Raw genomic sequence first — 17236 nt, forward strand, 5'->3', positions numbered from 1 at the left:
TCCTTGCAGTAAACTGCATAGCCAATTAGCATTAGAATGAGACTAATTCCTTTAATGGTCTTAACGCAGTATTTCTAACCTCTTTAACTGAAGTTTTGGGAATGATCAATGCTTAGATAGCCCAATCCATTCAATTTTCATAAATTATTCAGAGGTCTTTGTAGGAGGATATTCAGTAACTAGAAACTTAACAAGCTTACCAGTGCAGAAGCTGGCCAAAACTGAAGTAATTTATCTCCGAGTTTTAGAACAGTTTCCTGAAGGAAGAACATGAAGTGTGGCTTTTTATATGCTCTTCTCCCAAAAGGATAAAGCAACAGGAGGGCCGCATGTTATTTATGAGCTTATAGATAATCCCTGAATTGGGTTTTGCTACTAAAGAAAATTTAGCCTTCTGTGAATGTAATGACTGTAAAAACTTTTGCTCAAACAACAGTTAACAGAAACTTGTAAAGTTAACTAGTTTTAACCATATCCACCACAGGAAAACAAACAAACAAACATACATACATTTAATTAGGTTAATATCACTGTGGTGAAGAACTACAAGCAGAATAAATGTTCCACCTTACAGATATGGAGGGGAAAAAAAGAACTGAGCCTTTTCTTTATAGACTTCCCAGGTTTTATACAACTAGTCTGGCTGGTTAAAAGAACACAAAATATGCAAACCCAGTCCTAAGAGGAACATATCAAGAAAGAGATCAATCTCACGCGTACCAGGCATCTTCATGGACATTCACTTGAAGCACAAGCCCATCTAACAAAAAGTGTTTCCTATTTAATATGCACACTAATTGGAACTATATGTATTACAATTTTTTTTCTTTTTTTTTTTTTGTGGAAACTCATATTGGCCGTTATGTTATTGTGCTTAGAATCAAAAACGGATTGAAAAATCTTATGAGTCATTCCTTTTTGCTTTTAAAATATTTGTACATCAACTTTATGCCAAGAACATGGAGAACCCCTAGTGTTTGAAGATTTATTCATAATCTCTAGCAGTCCAAAAAGTCCTCAGCTACTTCTTCAGAATTCTTGCAAGAACGTTGTCCAGACATACCAATTCTAAAGCACATAAACTTAGGTATCTGCTGCTTGAATTTTTGTTGTTGATACTAAGGAAAGCACTTTTTTCCCCCTCATTCAAACAGAACAAAACTCCATGTATTCACTGCACACTTCTACCTTTTCTTTAAATACATTATCACTGTTTTCCCTTATGCTCTCGGTAAAACTGTTTTTCCATGAACATTTCTTTCTTATGAAACTGAACTTGTTGGGGCAAACAGTATAAAACTGCTCTAAACAATGCCCAGCCATTCATATTTTTGCTTTACATTCTTTTCCCACATGGTTTGGTTCATAATTACTTCCAGCTTCAGGAAACTGGCCCTTTTAAAAGCATCAAACTAAGTTTTTGACTTTGTTTGCACTTAACAAATCAAGTAATGAATCAGTTCTATCTAAGGAGCCAATAATTCCGAGTTCTACAGTGTTTATCTTCTTCATCGACTGAGGTTGTGTCTAACACAGGTATGCCAAAGTTAGATAATGGAGACTCACATGAGAAATCCTTAAGAGAATTCCAAAGGATCAAAATTGAAAAAGACTGAAATGAGCTAAGAAGAGCAAAACAAAAAAACAGGGATGGCAGTTACATCCCACCCAAACGTGGGAGGTTTGATGGATGAACAACAAACAGCCCAGTAATTGAATCACTGTGAATAGCTAGGGTTCATTTCTTAAATATTTGAAGTGCTCAAACAATTAGTACAGATTGGAGGAGATTAGGTAGAAGGACATGAATTAAAAGTCAAAGAAAAATCTGAAATGAAAGAGAAATAAATAACTGCCAGGAAAATACAATGTTGTAAAGTATGCTAAACCTTGAAATAATTTTTCAGAAAAAGCATCAGGACACTCTTGCTTGTGACAGTCAGAATTCCTCCGTTTAGCCTGTGAGACACACTCTTACCCATGCCTAGGCAGGACGGGAAATCATTGGGACGACTTTTCTTTTTTCCCCCTCAGGATTGCAGGAATACAAAAAGACAAATGGAAAGGGAAACAGGGCACATAGAAATCCCACAGCAGCAGGCACGGGGAAAGTCCAGCATTCCAACACATTTATTGCTTATTTTTACAGTGCTTAATGGCAAAGTACCACACATAGATATAAACAGTTTCAAAGCAACCTCCCACCCTAGAAACAAAATGAGGGGAAGGGGCTCTGTTTCAGTTCTTCATTATTAAAGCTCTGAAGTAAAGAAATTTCAACAAACAGAAGTAACCCAATCTGTGTGTTTCCCTAGCCCAAACTCCTTCCATTTTTACGGTCTTTTCAAAGTCTAGATCAAGTTTCGTTTGAGTTTGCAGGGTGAAGGTTGTTATTTCTGGCTTTTTTTTTTTTCCCCCAAAGACTCATTTCTTCGTCTTTTCTTTTTAAAGTGAAGTTTGAAATTATCATGAATATTCAAAAAATCTTCGTTGCACCTCCCAAATCTACTCCATAATATTGGAAAAACATGTAAATACACAGTATCACAAAATGTCTAGCAAAGCACACAGCCCATTGGAAAATATATTCTTCCTTTTAATTAAGTACTGCCTAAAAATTCCCAAAGCGCACAATATAAAATATATACCATATATCGTATAAATACAGTATATTAACTATGTTAGTATTATATTTTAGGGGTCAATCATACTAATCTCCTAGTCATTTTTCTAATTGAGAGAGGTAGCAGGTTTTTTTGCCTGTTTCTACCTTTAAAAAAAATTTACTTTCTCTCTCAAGTTAATGCATTATAATACCCACTATCTTTTTGTTTAAGTGAAGAATGATTCCAGTAAGCTCAAGCACATCTTCTAACATTTGCAAAACTTTATGAGGAAGTGCTTCTTCCCCAGTCAAAGTCAAACTCTGAGACCCTTCGTCCATCATTCATCAGCCAAAATTTTAATATCCAAGGTTTCGAGCCGACTGTGGCAGCAGGTGAAAAGATCCACCGTCACCCAAGGGGGGCTTTTTTCTGGCTGTTGTTTAGAAGCATCAAATCGCCAATCTAATTGCTAAAGTACCTTTGAAAATAGCTTTTGAAGGATGAGTTTGAAATGAGGACAGAAGTGGCAGTCCTTAACTTCCATCTCACCAAGCAAATGGCATGCTGGCAGAGTAAGAAAAGCTGGTATAGAAGCACAAGGGTGACCAACGCAAGGGAAGAGCCCCCAAATCACATGGATTATTACAAAAAAGGAGCTTTTCACATGCGCAAGACAAGTCAATCTACACTTGTAACATGCCAAGGGATACTCAAAGTAATCATTAAGGTGACTAAACCAAGCATTCACAGAGTAGTAAGTGACAGAATAAAGAATGACCATGCAACCTTCAGCTGGGCCCACTGAATATGCATTAAGATACCACCCATAATTAACTACATGATCATATGCTGATCCTCCTGCAGAAATCTCATTTAATTCAATGCAAACATAGATTCTGCTCAGAGAATGATTCAGAATTTGTAGTGAATAAGACTCTTGTTTTTAGGACCTGGCCAGCCTCAAAGGACTACTATAATATAAATATTTAATAATAATAAAAGCATGCAACCCTTTGCCAAGCACAGATCTTAGAAAGTGACTGCAAATCCTGGCATTTGGTGGCACCTAGTAATCCACTGGCCGAGTCACTAATGTGATTGATGGCCTTCAGTTGTTCAGGAACTATTGGCCCCCTCCAAGAATTAAGACCTGTGAATTGTATCATATTTTTTGTATAAGTACTTTTCTCTACACAACCAGTAAATGTTGGATTTTATTCTTAAAGGTTTTAAAATGGTATGTGGCTCTGCTGCTTAGGAATCCTCTTTACCTGGGAGAAACTGATGCAACTGCCCTGTTTCTGTACTTTGGGCATATTTTGTTTTGATATTCTGATTTTGGTAATGATGTTATGGTTCATACAAGCATAACTAAAAGATAAATGCCTCTTGCAACAGATCTTTTTCACTACTCTGGTCCTGAGGAGTCTTAGGTCTTGTTTTGACTACGGAAACAACTAAGCTGGGGTTATTCAGCCTGGAGAAGAGAAGGCTCTGGGGAGACCTCATTGCAGCCTTTCAGTACTTAAAGGGGGCTTATAAGAAATATGGGGACAAACTTTTTAGTAGTGCCTGTTGCAACAGGACAAGGAGGAATGGTTTTAAACTAAAAGAGGGTAGATTTAGACTAGATATAAGGAAGAAATTTTTTACAATGAGGGTGGTGAAACACTGGAACAGGTTTCCCAGAGAGGTGGTAGATGCCCCATCCCTGGAAACATTCAAGGTCAGGTTGGACGGGGCTCTGAGCAACCTGATCTAGTCGAAGATGTCCCTGGCCGCAGCAGGGGCGTTGGACTAGATGACCTTTAAAGGTCCCTTCCAACCCAAACTATTCTATGATTCTATAAAATCATAAACTATGTTGCTTACAGATGTCCTCCGATTTCCATTCATCCTCCACTTTGTTAACAATCCGTACCTGGATATCATCCTGCTTTTTAAAAGCTAAAAGACTTTCCAAAGAAAAGTTAGCCTAAGCACAGGCAGCAGAAAGGAAGCATCTTCCTTCTTGATATTCTCCTTTCTGATATGCTCAGAGCAACAGGGCGTCTGGTCAGCACTGGTCATTTCCATGAAGCACCTGTACAATATCTTTAAAACTGGCCGTCCCCTTCCAGGTGAGATTCCTGGCCATAGCAGCCTCCCCTAATGCTATAGCAAGGCATGCATGAGACATACAGTTCCCACAGAAAACACTTCTCAAGTACTTCTGACAGATTTTCTTTCCAAAGTGAACGAATCTGGTTTCATTACCATTTCCATGAACTCAAAGAGAACCAGTGAACAGAATCATTACATTGCTGTAACCACAGCAGAATGTATTATACCTGAATAACATGCCCTGAACATCTACAGGGTAGAGGATGCTAAAGTAGTAACACATGAAAAAATTAAAGATGCAAAGGCAAATGGACACATTCCTATTTATTCTTGTCAAACACTTTCCTCTGTGTAACGTCATTTAAAATGCAAGTCAGAGCACTTAAGTTTTCATGCAGATCTACCTCTGTAGAAAATGCTAGTCCTCCAGGTCATTAGTTTAAATGACATCAACTAACACAGCCAGGAACAGATTTTGAACAAATGAAAGATTAAAGAAAAAAGAGAGAAAACTAATTGTCACACTAGACTCTCACATGCTGTCAATTAAGTGAACCCTATAAAATTATGATCTATGGTAAAATTCCACCAGAACGATTATATCACAACAACAGACATAATTAAATTATTTCTGCCAGTAAAGTCATCAGTGCAGAATATATTATCCCTTTCAACTCTAAGCAAATTTTTTTTAACCAGAAAGTGCTTCTACGACAGCACCATCTTGATTGAGTCGCAGAAAGCATTGAATTCAGTGTGTACTTAGAAAATGTATCTGGTACCCTGACCACACATGGTGAACTTGTGGAACAGCAGCAAATTCCTCTAGGCTGTCACCCATTTTTCGTTCAAAATTTATTTAGTATGTTTTATGTACTTTTCAGCTTTTTGTCTGGCTCCCTTGCTATTAGAAAAAAAAAATCATCATAGAATAATTCAGGCTGGAAGGGAACTCTGCAGGTCATCAGGTCCATTCTCAAAGCAGGGCCAGGTTTACTTCCACAAAAGAAAGAAACAAACAACAACAAATCAAAAACAAAAAAAGGAAAAAAAACCCAAGCTAAAACCAACAAAGGACAATTACAGTAACAAAAAAAGTGATTTTACTTATGTATAGTACTTGCTTTCTTTGCTCCTTAACTTAACCTCATAGTATGTATTTTAATCATGCTGATTTTATTACAAGCCTTTCCAGAAGCTAACTTTATGGCTTTGAAAAGCAAACACGCACATTTAGGGTGCTATATAAATATATGTTTTTTAAGTAGTCAACAAAATCTTTCTTTAATCAAAAATAACGGGAAGTTTTTATCATGGGGAAGTTTTAATAAATTTTAGGGCTTTAGAAGCCCTCCAGCAGGCAAAAACTTCACTTGGCCTCATACTAAAGTATAAGAAGGAGCAGGCCGTGTCTCAGAGAGCTGTAATCGAAGTAGATAAGCAGCAAAGAAGAGGAAAAAAAAAGGATGTAACAGAAGCTTGAGGGGAAGGAAGACTCAATGGGACTTGCTAAAAGCAACAAAGAAAAGGACAGTGAACACAGAAGGAGGAATAGGAAGAACAAGACTGAAGCAGTGGTCTGGACACAGCACAGGCTCGTATCCAAAGCTGGTATGTCAAAAGTGTGTGGACAGTCAATGGGTGTGTTCAATAAATTGGACATTATAAAATATGCAAAGTTGTCTGGAAAAAAACAAAAATCAGACTACTTAAAAAACATTTTTCCCTTACCAACACCAAGATGTTAATTCAAAGGTTACTTACCCACTTCACAATTTTGGACTAAACTCTTTGCTTTGACTTCTACATGTATATATTGAAGATAATGTATCATCTCATCCCACAGTGTTGTAAGGGTACATACGCTATTGTCTCTAAATCACAAGGATATCCCAATACAGAAAATTTAATAAAGAAAATTGGTAAGTGTACAGTGAGCAGAGGTTCCAGACAGCATGCAACAAAAACCACACAGAACACTACATTAAATGAGACCAGAAAGAAACCTTGACCAGCTACTCATGCTTTAAACGCCCTCTTTCCTGCACACTGAATGAGATACAGAGCCTTTAGAAAAAAAAACCAAAAACCAAACACAGCAATATTCCTTCTTTCTCATACGTGTTCTTCTACAGCACCTTTTTGCCAGATAAATTACTACAGCTGAGTTTATGTACCCAGTTTCTTCTGTAAAAGAAGCTCCTAACTAGAGGCTTTCTCATTTCCTGCAAACAGCAGTTCCCAACACACTTACGAGGCTTTTGTTTCATTATGGAAGCTCCCAAGCTACTCAGCAAGACTAAACTCAAAACTTTAATGTTACACCCTATAAGTACAATGAAACTTCCTAAACATTAAGAATGGGTTTCATATTAACATGATACATTGTACAGGGGATGCATCCTCAAGTCATTCAAAGCCATTGGATTGCTTCAGTGTCTTTTTAAGTAGTAAAGGCAGAAGGTTTTTAGTAGTCTCTTTGCTCCCAATACCAAATTTCTGCAAGGCCGTTGACCTCAGAAACAGAGTCGATAGTGACCCCTAGTGTTAAGAAGTTCGGTCTCAATTTGACTGATTCATGGCAAAAAGCATGATGAGTATCATCATCCTTCAGCACTTTGTTGTTCTTCTGACACAGCAAATGGTCACTGCCTTGCGTTGAAGTTCTTTCCACTTCAGTTGACAAACAAAAATAGTAATATCCATTTTTAAAGAAACAAGTGGAAAGCAAATATAAACTTCTAAGCATCCCAGTAAATGGCAGATTGACGTTCCTCCTGCTTTCAAATGTTTAATACTTTTTTCCTCATTTGGAAGATTACCAGTAGGTTATCTAGAGCAGACTGACAGTCATGGCTTCAGGTGGACATTTATAGCCTCTTGATCAGTCATTAAGGAATTAATGACAGTGAACCACAATCCAAGCCGGCCAGCAAAGCCTAAAGTCGTAATTGTCAGGTTGCTGCAGGACGTGGCTGTCCCAGGTAGAAGTGTATAGTCCAGTGAGTCAACTGCCCAGGTGACATAAAGGTTGCTTAGAACAGAAATCTGTAACTACAGAAACAAAGAGTCCTACTGTTCTACTTACAATTTTGAGTCCAGGTTCAGGAGAAAGCCCAGCTTGTCATATTCTGGAAAACAAAAGCAAGTGACAAAATATCATAAAAACTGCAAGTGTCTCCTCTGCAAAAGGCACCAAAACCAAAAAGCAGCAAGTCCTTATGGAAAGGCAATAATTATTTCTGACTGAAACTAGCTATATCGTAATTTCCAGTCGCTAGCAGCTGTTATCACAGATTATTGTTACTTCAAGGTATTCCCAAATAAACATTTCTGAATCTCCAGGAAATACTAAAGCAAGAGAATGTGTGGATAATCATTAATTTAGAAATCACTAGAATTAACCAAGATATCTGTAGTCATAAAAACAAAGCACTACTGAAACCATGCATGCAGTGATATACAAAGCTTTCCTGCTTGCAGTAGAAATTATTTTGCCAGTAATTTGTATGACAAACACTCCTCCTAGGTCCTGACTTGGTAGAGCTTTGAAATTTTTCTTGATTCCTTGTCTATTCCAACCCACAACTTCATAATCAAGCAGCCCTTCTTCAAGAGAAAGTCACTCATGGTGGCAAAAATGCTTCAAGTTCAGGTGATGCTGTTCAATAGGAAACTGCAAGTCACAGTTTATACCACAAACAGCAGGGAATAGCTACAGAAACAAAGTTATCACTCAGAACATCTTTAACTCCTATATAAAGTAAGCTTTGCATTCAGCATCTTTGAATGCATTGTGAGCTTGTAAATCAAATACTTGATACAAAAAATAAACCTATTAGAATTTACATGAGATACACAAGAAAAACTAAAAGGTGTAGTGTCCTTCTTGCGTTGGGTTAAGCTCAGGGGCCTCCTCACACTGAGAACCACTGGGTCTCACTACCATACAATAAAAAAACAATACAAAGAGAAGTAAAAGATAATCCCTCCAGAGCTTAATGATCAAGATGTATTAAAAGAAACAAGAAAAAAAAAATTCTCATAGTCTTTTAGGAAGAGCTCAGTGGAAATAGAGAAGTTTCCTTTCCTTATGAAACACCACCACAATTTCTGCTGCGGCAGTTTACCTAACAAGATCACAAGATTTTCATGCTATCACTTACCGGCAGAACAGGAAAGCCTAAACATGTACCCAGGACAAAATGATTGCACCAGATAGGTCACTGTAAACTGTGCCATTGATGTCAACCCCATTAAGATTTAATTCCTGAGCCAAGGGAAGAATTATGTTTGACATAACTTGGGTAACAGAAGTTGCAGAACATGTGTGCACTCGATATTGGCACATACTATCCATTCTGTGCCAGCACCCACGTGCCACCCACCATGCCTGTTATACTTGATGTTAGAAATGCACCTGTGCATCTCTCCTCAACCTTCCACATACTGACAGTTGTGTTTCCCCCATGTGCTGCTTTCCTTATAACATTCTCCCAGTTTATTCTTCCTACAAGAAATTATTTCCTGTCCAACCTTACCTCCTCCACATGTAGGATTGTGCATAGGAAGGTATCCATGCTGGGAAAAAAAAAACACCTTCAATTTTTATTGACCCTTCCTCCTTCCAAAAACAACATCCATACTGAGCAAACAGCAACAGATATTTTTTTTTATTCTTCTTTTTTTTTTTTTTTTTTAAACATCTACAGCCACTGACCAACCTGTCATCAGTCTTATCCCATTCAAGCTAATATTCCCTTCTTCCCAACAAGAAATACAGGAAGAGGAAATGCAGTAAGAGATACATCACCTCATAACTACAACAAAATCCTGGGCTTTCTACTAACTCAGCACTTTATGAGCTTTGCAACTAAAGCACCAGAAAACACACACATACTAAACGCTCAGTGCCACAGATGACATACCTCCATTGCAATGCTTCATAAGATTTACCTTCTGTTTGTCACATGCATTTCACCTTCCCTAGGTTTAAAGTGGTTACTTTTGATGTTCACTGATGATTACTAACAGAGGTATAAAGTAATCTTGTAAAATTATACGTCAACTATCTTGCAACAGGTACTTTCCAAAAAATGTATGAAGTATAACAAAACAAAATAACATTTCTGGTTTCAAACTAGAAGCACAGGTGTGTTCTTGAGTTTCAGTAGGGTGTAAATTACCTTTCAGGCTCTAACATCAAACCAGAAGCATTTATGCTCCTTCCTCTCGCTGACTGGTGAAACGTGCAAACTACTGCAGGCAAAGAAGTGCTGCCCTCACCACAGGCCATCTCACACTCAGTGGGACTTCTGGAAGTCACAGTGTTACTATTGGCTTGGAAATGAATCTCTATCATATACTGCTCCCCCAAGAAAGACACTAGGAGCCTCTAAATTACAGATTCAAAGTTAGCTTCCTGTTTGGCAAAAGTCAGTCTTGTTACAGACTTCCAATGTCATTTAGCTGTATCACTACGAATACAGGGGCCAAAAGTCACTACGACACACAACAGTGCAACCCACATGCTGGCTGGAAGCAGTCTGGATTCACGAAAGACAGATAAAACCCCAAATACCTGGAGAAAGCCAAACACACGTAGCCCAGCTGCAGGAAAAGGCAATCCTTGCCTGGAGTTATGTTTTTAATCTAAAACAAAATAAAACACAGACCCACTAAATCAAAGGCAAGTACAACTAACTCTAAAATACAGTATGGTCAGGGTGTGATGATTACGGGAGACGGACTGAACTGATCACACAGCTCACTGCTAGAGAAAGGGGCAATCCCACTCCTACTCTTTCCTCCCTTGAAAATACCGGCTGCAAGAGACTGCCTTTGCACTCATGTAACCCTCTCTGTGCCCCAACCTACAGGTTGCTTTCACCTCCCATCACCTTAGTTTAAAGCCTTACTCACCAAGTTAACCAGCTGATACACAAAAACATTTCTCCTCTTTTTCATGCAGAGGGATAAAGGAGTGCTAGAATATTAGAGAAAATGGAACAGAACAGCTAGAGAGAATAAGGTAAAAATACTCCAGCACCTCCACCAAGAACTAGCTTGGACCAGCTGGCCGTGTTAACCGTGGTTTGATGTTGGCCTCTGCCAACATCATCATGAATACCCCCCATTAGCGGGTCTCTGAACTGAAGCACAATGCAGAGCTACCAATGGATGTGGTTCTGGGGAACTCCCTTCAGATCTAACCAGGTTGGTAGGTCTGATCAAGCTCAGGCCATATCTGACTCACCAACCTCTAGACATGGCATTTATATGGCTGTGTGGAATAGGATTATTTTTTTTAAGCCAAAAATGAGTAAAGGTAGTAGAGAACTTATTTTGCATCCACTGGAAGAACATCATGGAAGAATGTGAACAAGGCTTTACGTTCTCGGTCCATAAGAGACTGAAAGGCCCATGAGGGATAAAAGAAACAGTATAAAAAGAGAGTAAGGCAATCTAAGGACCACATTCACTTGTGCTAGGAAGCTACAGATCTCAGCTGACAATGTGGTACAGTAGTGTACAGAACCACAGAAATGAATGAACATGGGAAATGAAGTTTCATCATGCCCCAAAAGAACAAGAGGTCTTCTTAGGTCAGAAATAAAATGCATTTCTACATTTCCAGGAAGATCAGAATTGAGTAAGAATCTAATAACTGTCAACATTTTCATAATAAAGCATGCAATTAGGATTATATGAACAGAAGAACAGCCAAGCATAGCAATTTCTATAAATGATGCAAATCTTGTGCCAAATTCAATGCTGGCATTGGCATGGAAATTTCTCCCAAGTATTCAACAGAAATCCATCTACCAGGCAGCAAGCGAGAAATGCATTGTCTAATTCTGTAAACTCCATACAGACCACCCAAAAAGCCATAAAGCAAAGGGTACAATATCTATCAAATTTTCAAATTGCATTTTGCATCTATAGCCAAGCAAAATGAGCAAAATTTTCCCCTTATGCTACTAATCTGAAATCAACAATCCAGGAATTAGCTTGGCTCACTGGTTTAATCCTTCCAAACTACCTGTAACTGATTTCACCTATGACTTGAGTACCATTCCTTTAGCAGCTAGCTACTTAGAAGCACAGTACAAATAACTTTGCCCACAGAAAGAGAAAATTAATTTAAACTTTTTTTAAAAGGTGGGCTATATGCGGTTCTAGTTCTCTCTGTGTTTAACTGGTAATTGCAAGTACAGGAGGGAAGGCAGAAGGTTCAATTTTAGCTATTTTATTCAAAATGCTTTTATGTTTGTCAAAGAAATCAGTATGACACTCAAGAGACAGAAGTCCAGTCAAGAACAGCTCAGACCACCCTGATATATTTCATCCTGTCCAGTGCAGTTTGGTCTCTGCAGAACTGAGGCTCCAACTGAGCTAAGCCTTGGTCACTGTCCACATGCACATTCTACATCTGTGGCAAAGGCCAGGTAAAATGACTTACCCTGCAATGAAAAAGGTCAAACACCTACCATTCACCTTGGACTAAGAAAACACATATGGATAGTTATAAAAGCTCAGCTGATGTAAAGCAATTCTGCTAGAACTCAAGAGACAAGAAAGAACTAATGAAAAAAAGTCATATGCAATGGATCAACTGGAAAGGACAAAAGAAAGGTTTTCTTCCAGGGTTAAAAAAATACTGCTCAGGATTATTGAGCAACAATGAAAGTACTGGATAAACAAGGACTTAAAGTTGCATCCTTTCCTTAGAATTTTCACTTTAACCTTTTCAGTGATGGAACTTACTGATGAAAGCATTATTTTCTGAGGCTATTTAAATAAGGAAAAAAAAAAAGGAAAAAAATTGCAAAGCCAAGGTCAGACGGGGCAGAGCTGAGGCCACCTGGGCTCCTCAGCACTGTCCTGCATAGACTGCATGCATGTCTATGTTCTAGTTTCCTCCTCACCCTCATTTACTCTTTTGCATACAAGTTTAACAGCCTTTTTCTCCGGGCTGTTCAAGCGACATCAGGCAGAACCCCGAGTATACTGGTAAGACAAAGCCCAGTCCTTGGTGCCTTTCCCTGCTCTGGAAAAATACACAGAAGCAGAACTGACATCTGTAAAGATAACTGCTTAGCCCTTGCAGCCCAGTACTAGAAGCATGCCTCGCCAATCTACGTCTGAACTATTTGCCCATTTGACGTTTCCACCATGGGTGTAAAAAAATAACTCTTTAACAAGTTTTAATGTAGCCTTACTTAGGCTTCCTTTTTTTCTGGGGAGCAAAAGAACTTCTTTAACACCACTACTCCTTCAGCAAAACTTGGAATTTCACTTCTATTGTTCATAGACTGGTCAAACTGATCTAAAGACACCAATCCTGCTGCACCAAGCTCAGTATTCATCTTCTAGATACTGCACCTCATGAAAACAGCCATATTTGATGGAAACAGATACATCAAGCACTATCAGCACAACTGAAATACAAACCTGTGAGTTCAAAGCAGGGAAGGGAGAAATGTGTCCCCAGTCACAAAACCCTGCATGCCTTGGTGACACCTAAAATCATGAGGATAATACCTATTGTTTCAGATTTAGCAGCAAAAGGAAGTAATTTCCAGCTCTATACCTTCAAGGTGTTTTTTCCCCCTCCCTGTAATTTCTGATTGGGGCCCCCAAAGACATCTGGCCCATCTTTACAGCCTGAGGAAAGCAATACACCAGAGGGGTCTCCTTCATTAGACACTGCAACTACATTATTCATCCCCCAGTCACAGAAAGAACAAATAAGCTATCACTTGTTGATAGTGCTGTATGGGTCATCCATCAGGAAGGTCTTTTGCCTGCTTGTCTTACCTCCAAAATAGGTATAGTAAAACAAAAAAGAAGTCATTCTAGCATATTACACTTTAAAAAGCTCTGGTTACCTTAACATGGACTATGTAAATCCTTACAACTTTTTTCCTAATAAAACTACAGCAACCTCCAACGGTAGAAAAGCAACTGACTGCTTTAAGCTGAATTTATGAAAGACTCCAATAGGAAGATGAAAAATTTCTTCCTGTGAACTGCATATGCCCTTTTTCTTTTCCCAGGGAGTCATCTGTTTAAAGCCAGACTGCAACCTTTGCTAAATAAACAGTTGTTTCATTTACTACCACGTATCCACTTGACTAATGGAGTTAATGTTGCCCTACTGAATCTTCCGACATATTCTTTATTTTAGAAATTGTATCGTATTTCCTAATAAAAGTCAAGAACAATATTAACGAAACAGTAATCTATATTGGCTTTTAGTGACTTACAAGATGTACTGACTTGATGCAGAGAGATGCCACATGATAGAGAAAAATCCCATTAAAATACTTTTATTTTGAGGTATTCTTTAAGCCACTTCTTGGCATTTGCACCTCAACTCATTCATAGCTGTATTTTCAATTGGAGGAACAGAGCATTAATAAGACGACAGATGATGATACTGAACATGCTGGCAAAGTCACGTAAGGACTATGCAACCGATACATGACAGTCATTGGCAAAGATTCAAGCATCTCCCACAGTCTACAGCTCAAAGAAATAAAGAATGAAGTAGAACTTCATTAATCAAAAATGAAAAGGGAAAAGCATTTTTGCAGAATAAAGCCAACATACTAGAACCACATCAGCTCCAAACGTAAATTAAAATTGTTTTCCTCAAACCAAGAACATCTACCAGAGCCTCACAGATTCTATTAATTAACATAATATCTAAATTAATTACCACTAACCTAGAAATCTGGAAAAGATCAGTTTGTAATTGTAGCCACCTATGCTACCAGGTTCTCATAGAGAAAGCCAAAGAACAGCAAGTGATCTTCCGCAAGTCACCAATGTTTTTCTCTCATCCCAGGAAATCTGTCACTATTCTACCAATTTGATACCTGACAATTTCAGTTGTATTCCTATTCCTGGCCTCCATCCATACCACTCTTCATCCAAAACATAGGAAAGTAGTCACCAAATACACTCAGGAGTTGTATTTAGGACAGACACAGGGTTCTTCGCATCCTTCACAAAATGGTTATCTGAGCATCTTCAGCAGCTGAAGGAAACAGATAAAGTTTCCTTCATAGTTCTCACAGCTTCTCCCAAGATGGCTAAGGACTTTAGCATATGGAATTACTAAACAGCAAACTCCTAAATAAGCACAGATTTAAACTCCCAGATGATTACTCCACTATCATTGTGAACTCAGCATCTGGAAGCATGGTCTTGCATGCGGGCTTTCACAAGCACATGAACCGCAGCAGATATGCTACTCTAAACCAAATTTTAAAAGCTCCATTTTCTTTGCATACGTCAGCCAAACTTAACTAAGGGTTAAGAATTAAATCGAAAAGGAAAAAGTAATAACAACAAAAAAGTTAAAATATTAAAACAATTTGAGCAAGACCTAGATAACACTTGATTGCTTGAGATGTTAGAACTATTGCGTTTTAAGCCTGCAGTGAGAACAACTACTATACAACTGGTGGCCAGTACTGTCATCAAACATGTCTGACAACAGTGTAAGCCTACACCAAAAGGTTTTTAGAACCTCAATATTTCCAGCAAGCACATTAGCAGAGGGGAAAGTTGCACATTCGATGCACTCCTATCCTAATGAGGCTTAGAGAAGAAAAATTTAACTTGCTTGCTCTCAGACACAGAAGGTAGAAAAAGTCTTGAACAAAAATAGCAGGGGTATAAATCTGACTTTCAAGGTCCAATGTTTGATTTGCTAGCAACCAAGTAAAACAAAGCAACTAGAGAGAAAAAAAAAAAAAAAAGGAGTACTAGCTGTCTATGGTAATTGAATGAAATCCAGGTCTCCTCAAACACCCTGTGTCCTGCTTAAACGTTTCCCAAGTTCAGAGCACGACACTCTCCTTTCTGAAATGCTTTCAGCTGAAACACTGGCCTAGACATCATATCAAACATTTACTTTTGCTGCTCAAACTTTATCTTTCAAGGGAAGGGGCAGTCGTGTAGAGAATCACAAAAACATCTGGACTTGTGAAGGCTAGACGACAGCGTGAACCTCAGATAGTTCAGTCTCATTCCAAGCATATTTGATTCTCGTGTCCTCTAGGCTAATAATCCTCTGTGAAGCACTACTATGAAGCTCCGTAGTCAGATGATCTTCTGAACACTCAGTTCAGAAAGTTTATCCAGAATAACCTAGAGTGTCATTAATCTGAGATGTATAAGGACAGATTTCCAGACTCCCTGAAAACTGAGATTTGCATGTTGGACAAAGAGTTAACGGGAAAACCAAGATAACAACAAACAGTCAATTCAAATAAAATACAGAAGCTGGAACAAGACATTGCCCTTCTCATGGCACAATTAACAATTACAAAAGAGCAATTTCTAAGAAGCTGTTTAATATGCAAATATAAGTCAATGAGTACTAGTTTTAAGCAGCATGAAATCTTAACAGGGAGACTATTATTCACAGCTGTTTAATTCTGACTAAGAAGGAAAAAGGTATATGTATTTTTATGTTTCAAAGTATGTAACTTTAGTCCCTTCTTACCCCAACCTGAAACATCACCTACTAGGAATGGCTGGGCCTGGAGCTGCCATTGTTTCTTTGGGTTCTTTCTGGGCTCTGTCTTTTCCTGGGTCTGCAGCAAGGTGAGATGGGATGGACAGCGGAAGCACAATAGCCACAGTTTTTCTCTCTCTCCTTCCTGTTCAACAAGGAAAGCTATCCCTCAGTTGGACAGACATCACACATCTTGACATCTTATTACACATATCAGTTCAGAGCAAGTTAAAGTTTGCAGCACAGTGAATGCAAAGTACTAAATAAGAAAGCAATAAACATACAGCTCTCTTGGACATTTCTCATTTCTCAAATACATGAGTTTTCTTCATATTTCTTCAATGAAGAAATTCAATCTTGTTGCAGTGGAAGGGTTTACAAAAGATCAAATTTTACTATCTTACTTCTAACCAATCCAAGCTTGAGTTGCAATATATAAGCAGAACAAAGATCAGTGCTTTGAAAACAGACCCAGACAGTCCATTGGCTTACATTAGCTTGTCTCCCACCTCCCATATTAACAGAACTCCAAAATAACTATTTTTCATAACTAAGTTTACCACCCTATTGGTAGTATCATAACACAATATTTATGATTAACTCCATAGATACCCTGCACTGGAAACTATCCACAGGGTTAACTGTTTTCACATCAGTTAGAAGCCAAAATAGTATTAGGAAAAAAAAATCCATAGTAGGTAATATTTAAAGGTTTTACTCCAGGACAAATTCTGGTCTTAGCTGTACCAACATCAACCCAGCATTAAGTCCAGTGTAGGTATGCTGATTCAGACATACTCAGCTGTAATCAAAATATTTCCCTGAATTTTACTCACAGATTTCGTATCCCAAACCCATGCAACTTCCTCCCTACTTTTGCAGACTAAAGAAACCATCACCCGTTACAGAGGGAGGCAGGCCATACAACACAATTCAGTTATGACTGATACTATTTAGTAGAAGGGAGTTAATAGAGGGTGTCTTCCCCCCATAA

At 38.3% G+C, this 17236-nt stretch overlaps 1 protein-coding gene across 1 annotated transcript in view; it reads right to left on the bottom strand.

Annotated features, from left to right (window-relative positions):
- The window catches only part of LOC104081631 (CMP-N-acetylneuraminate-beta-1,4-galactoside alpha-2,3-sialyltransferase-like), a gene marked incomplete at its 3' end in the record, with an annotated part of 110192 nt that overhangs the window by 53953 nt on the left and 39003 nt on the right, over window positions 1-17236 (bottom strand). The window contains exon 3 of the mRNA XM_009584459.1: window positions 7798-7840. Within this exon, the coding sequence (XP_009582754.1) occupies window positions 7798-7840 (43 nt within the window). The remainder of the gene's footprint in view (window positions 1-7797; window positions 7841-17236) is intronic.

This window comes from Fulmarus glacialis, unplaced genomic scaffold, assembly GCF_000690835.1.
Source record: "Fulmarus glacialis isolate BGI_N327 unplaced genomic scaffold, ASM69083v1 scaffold149, whole genome shotgun sequence".
NCBI classification, from domain to species: Eukaryota; Metazoa; Chordata; class Aves; order Procellariiformes; family Procellariidae; genus Fulmarus; species Fulmarus glacialis.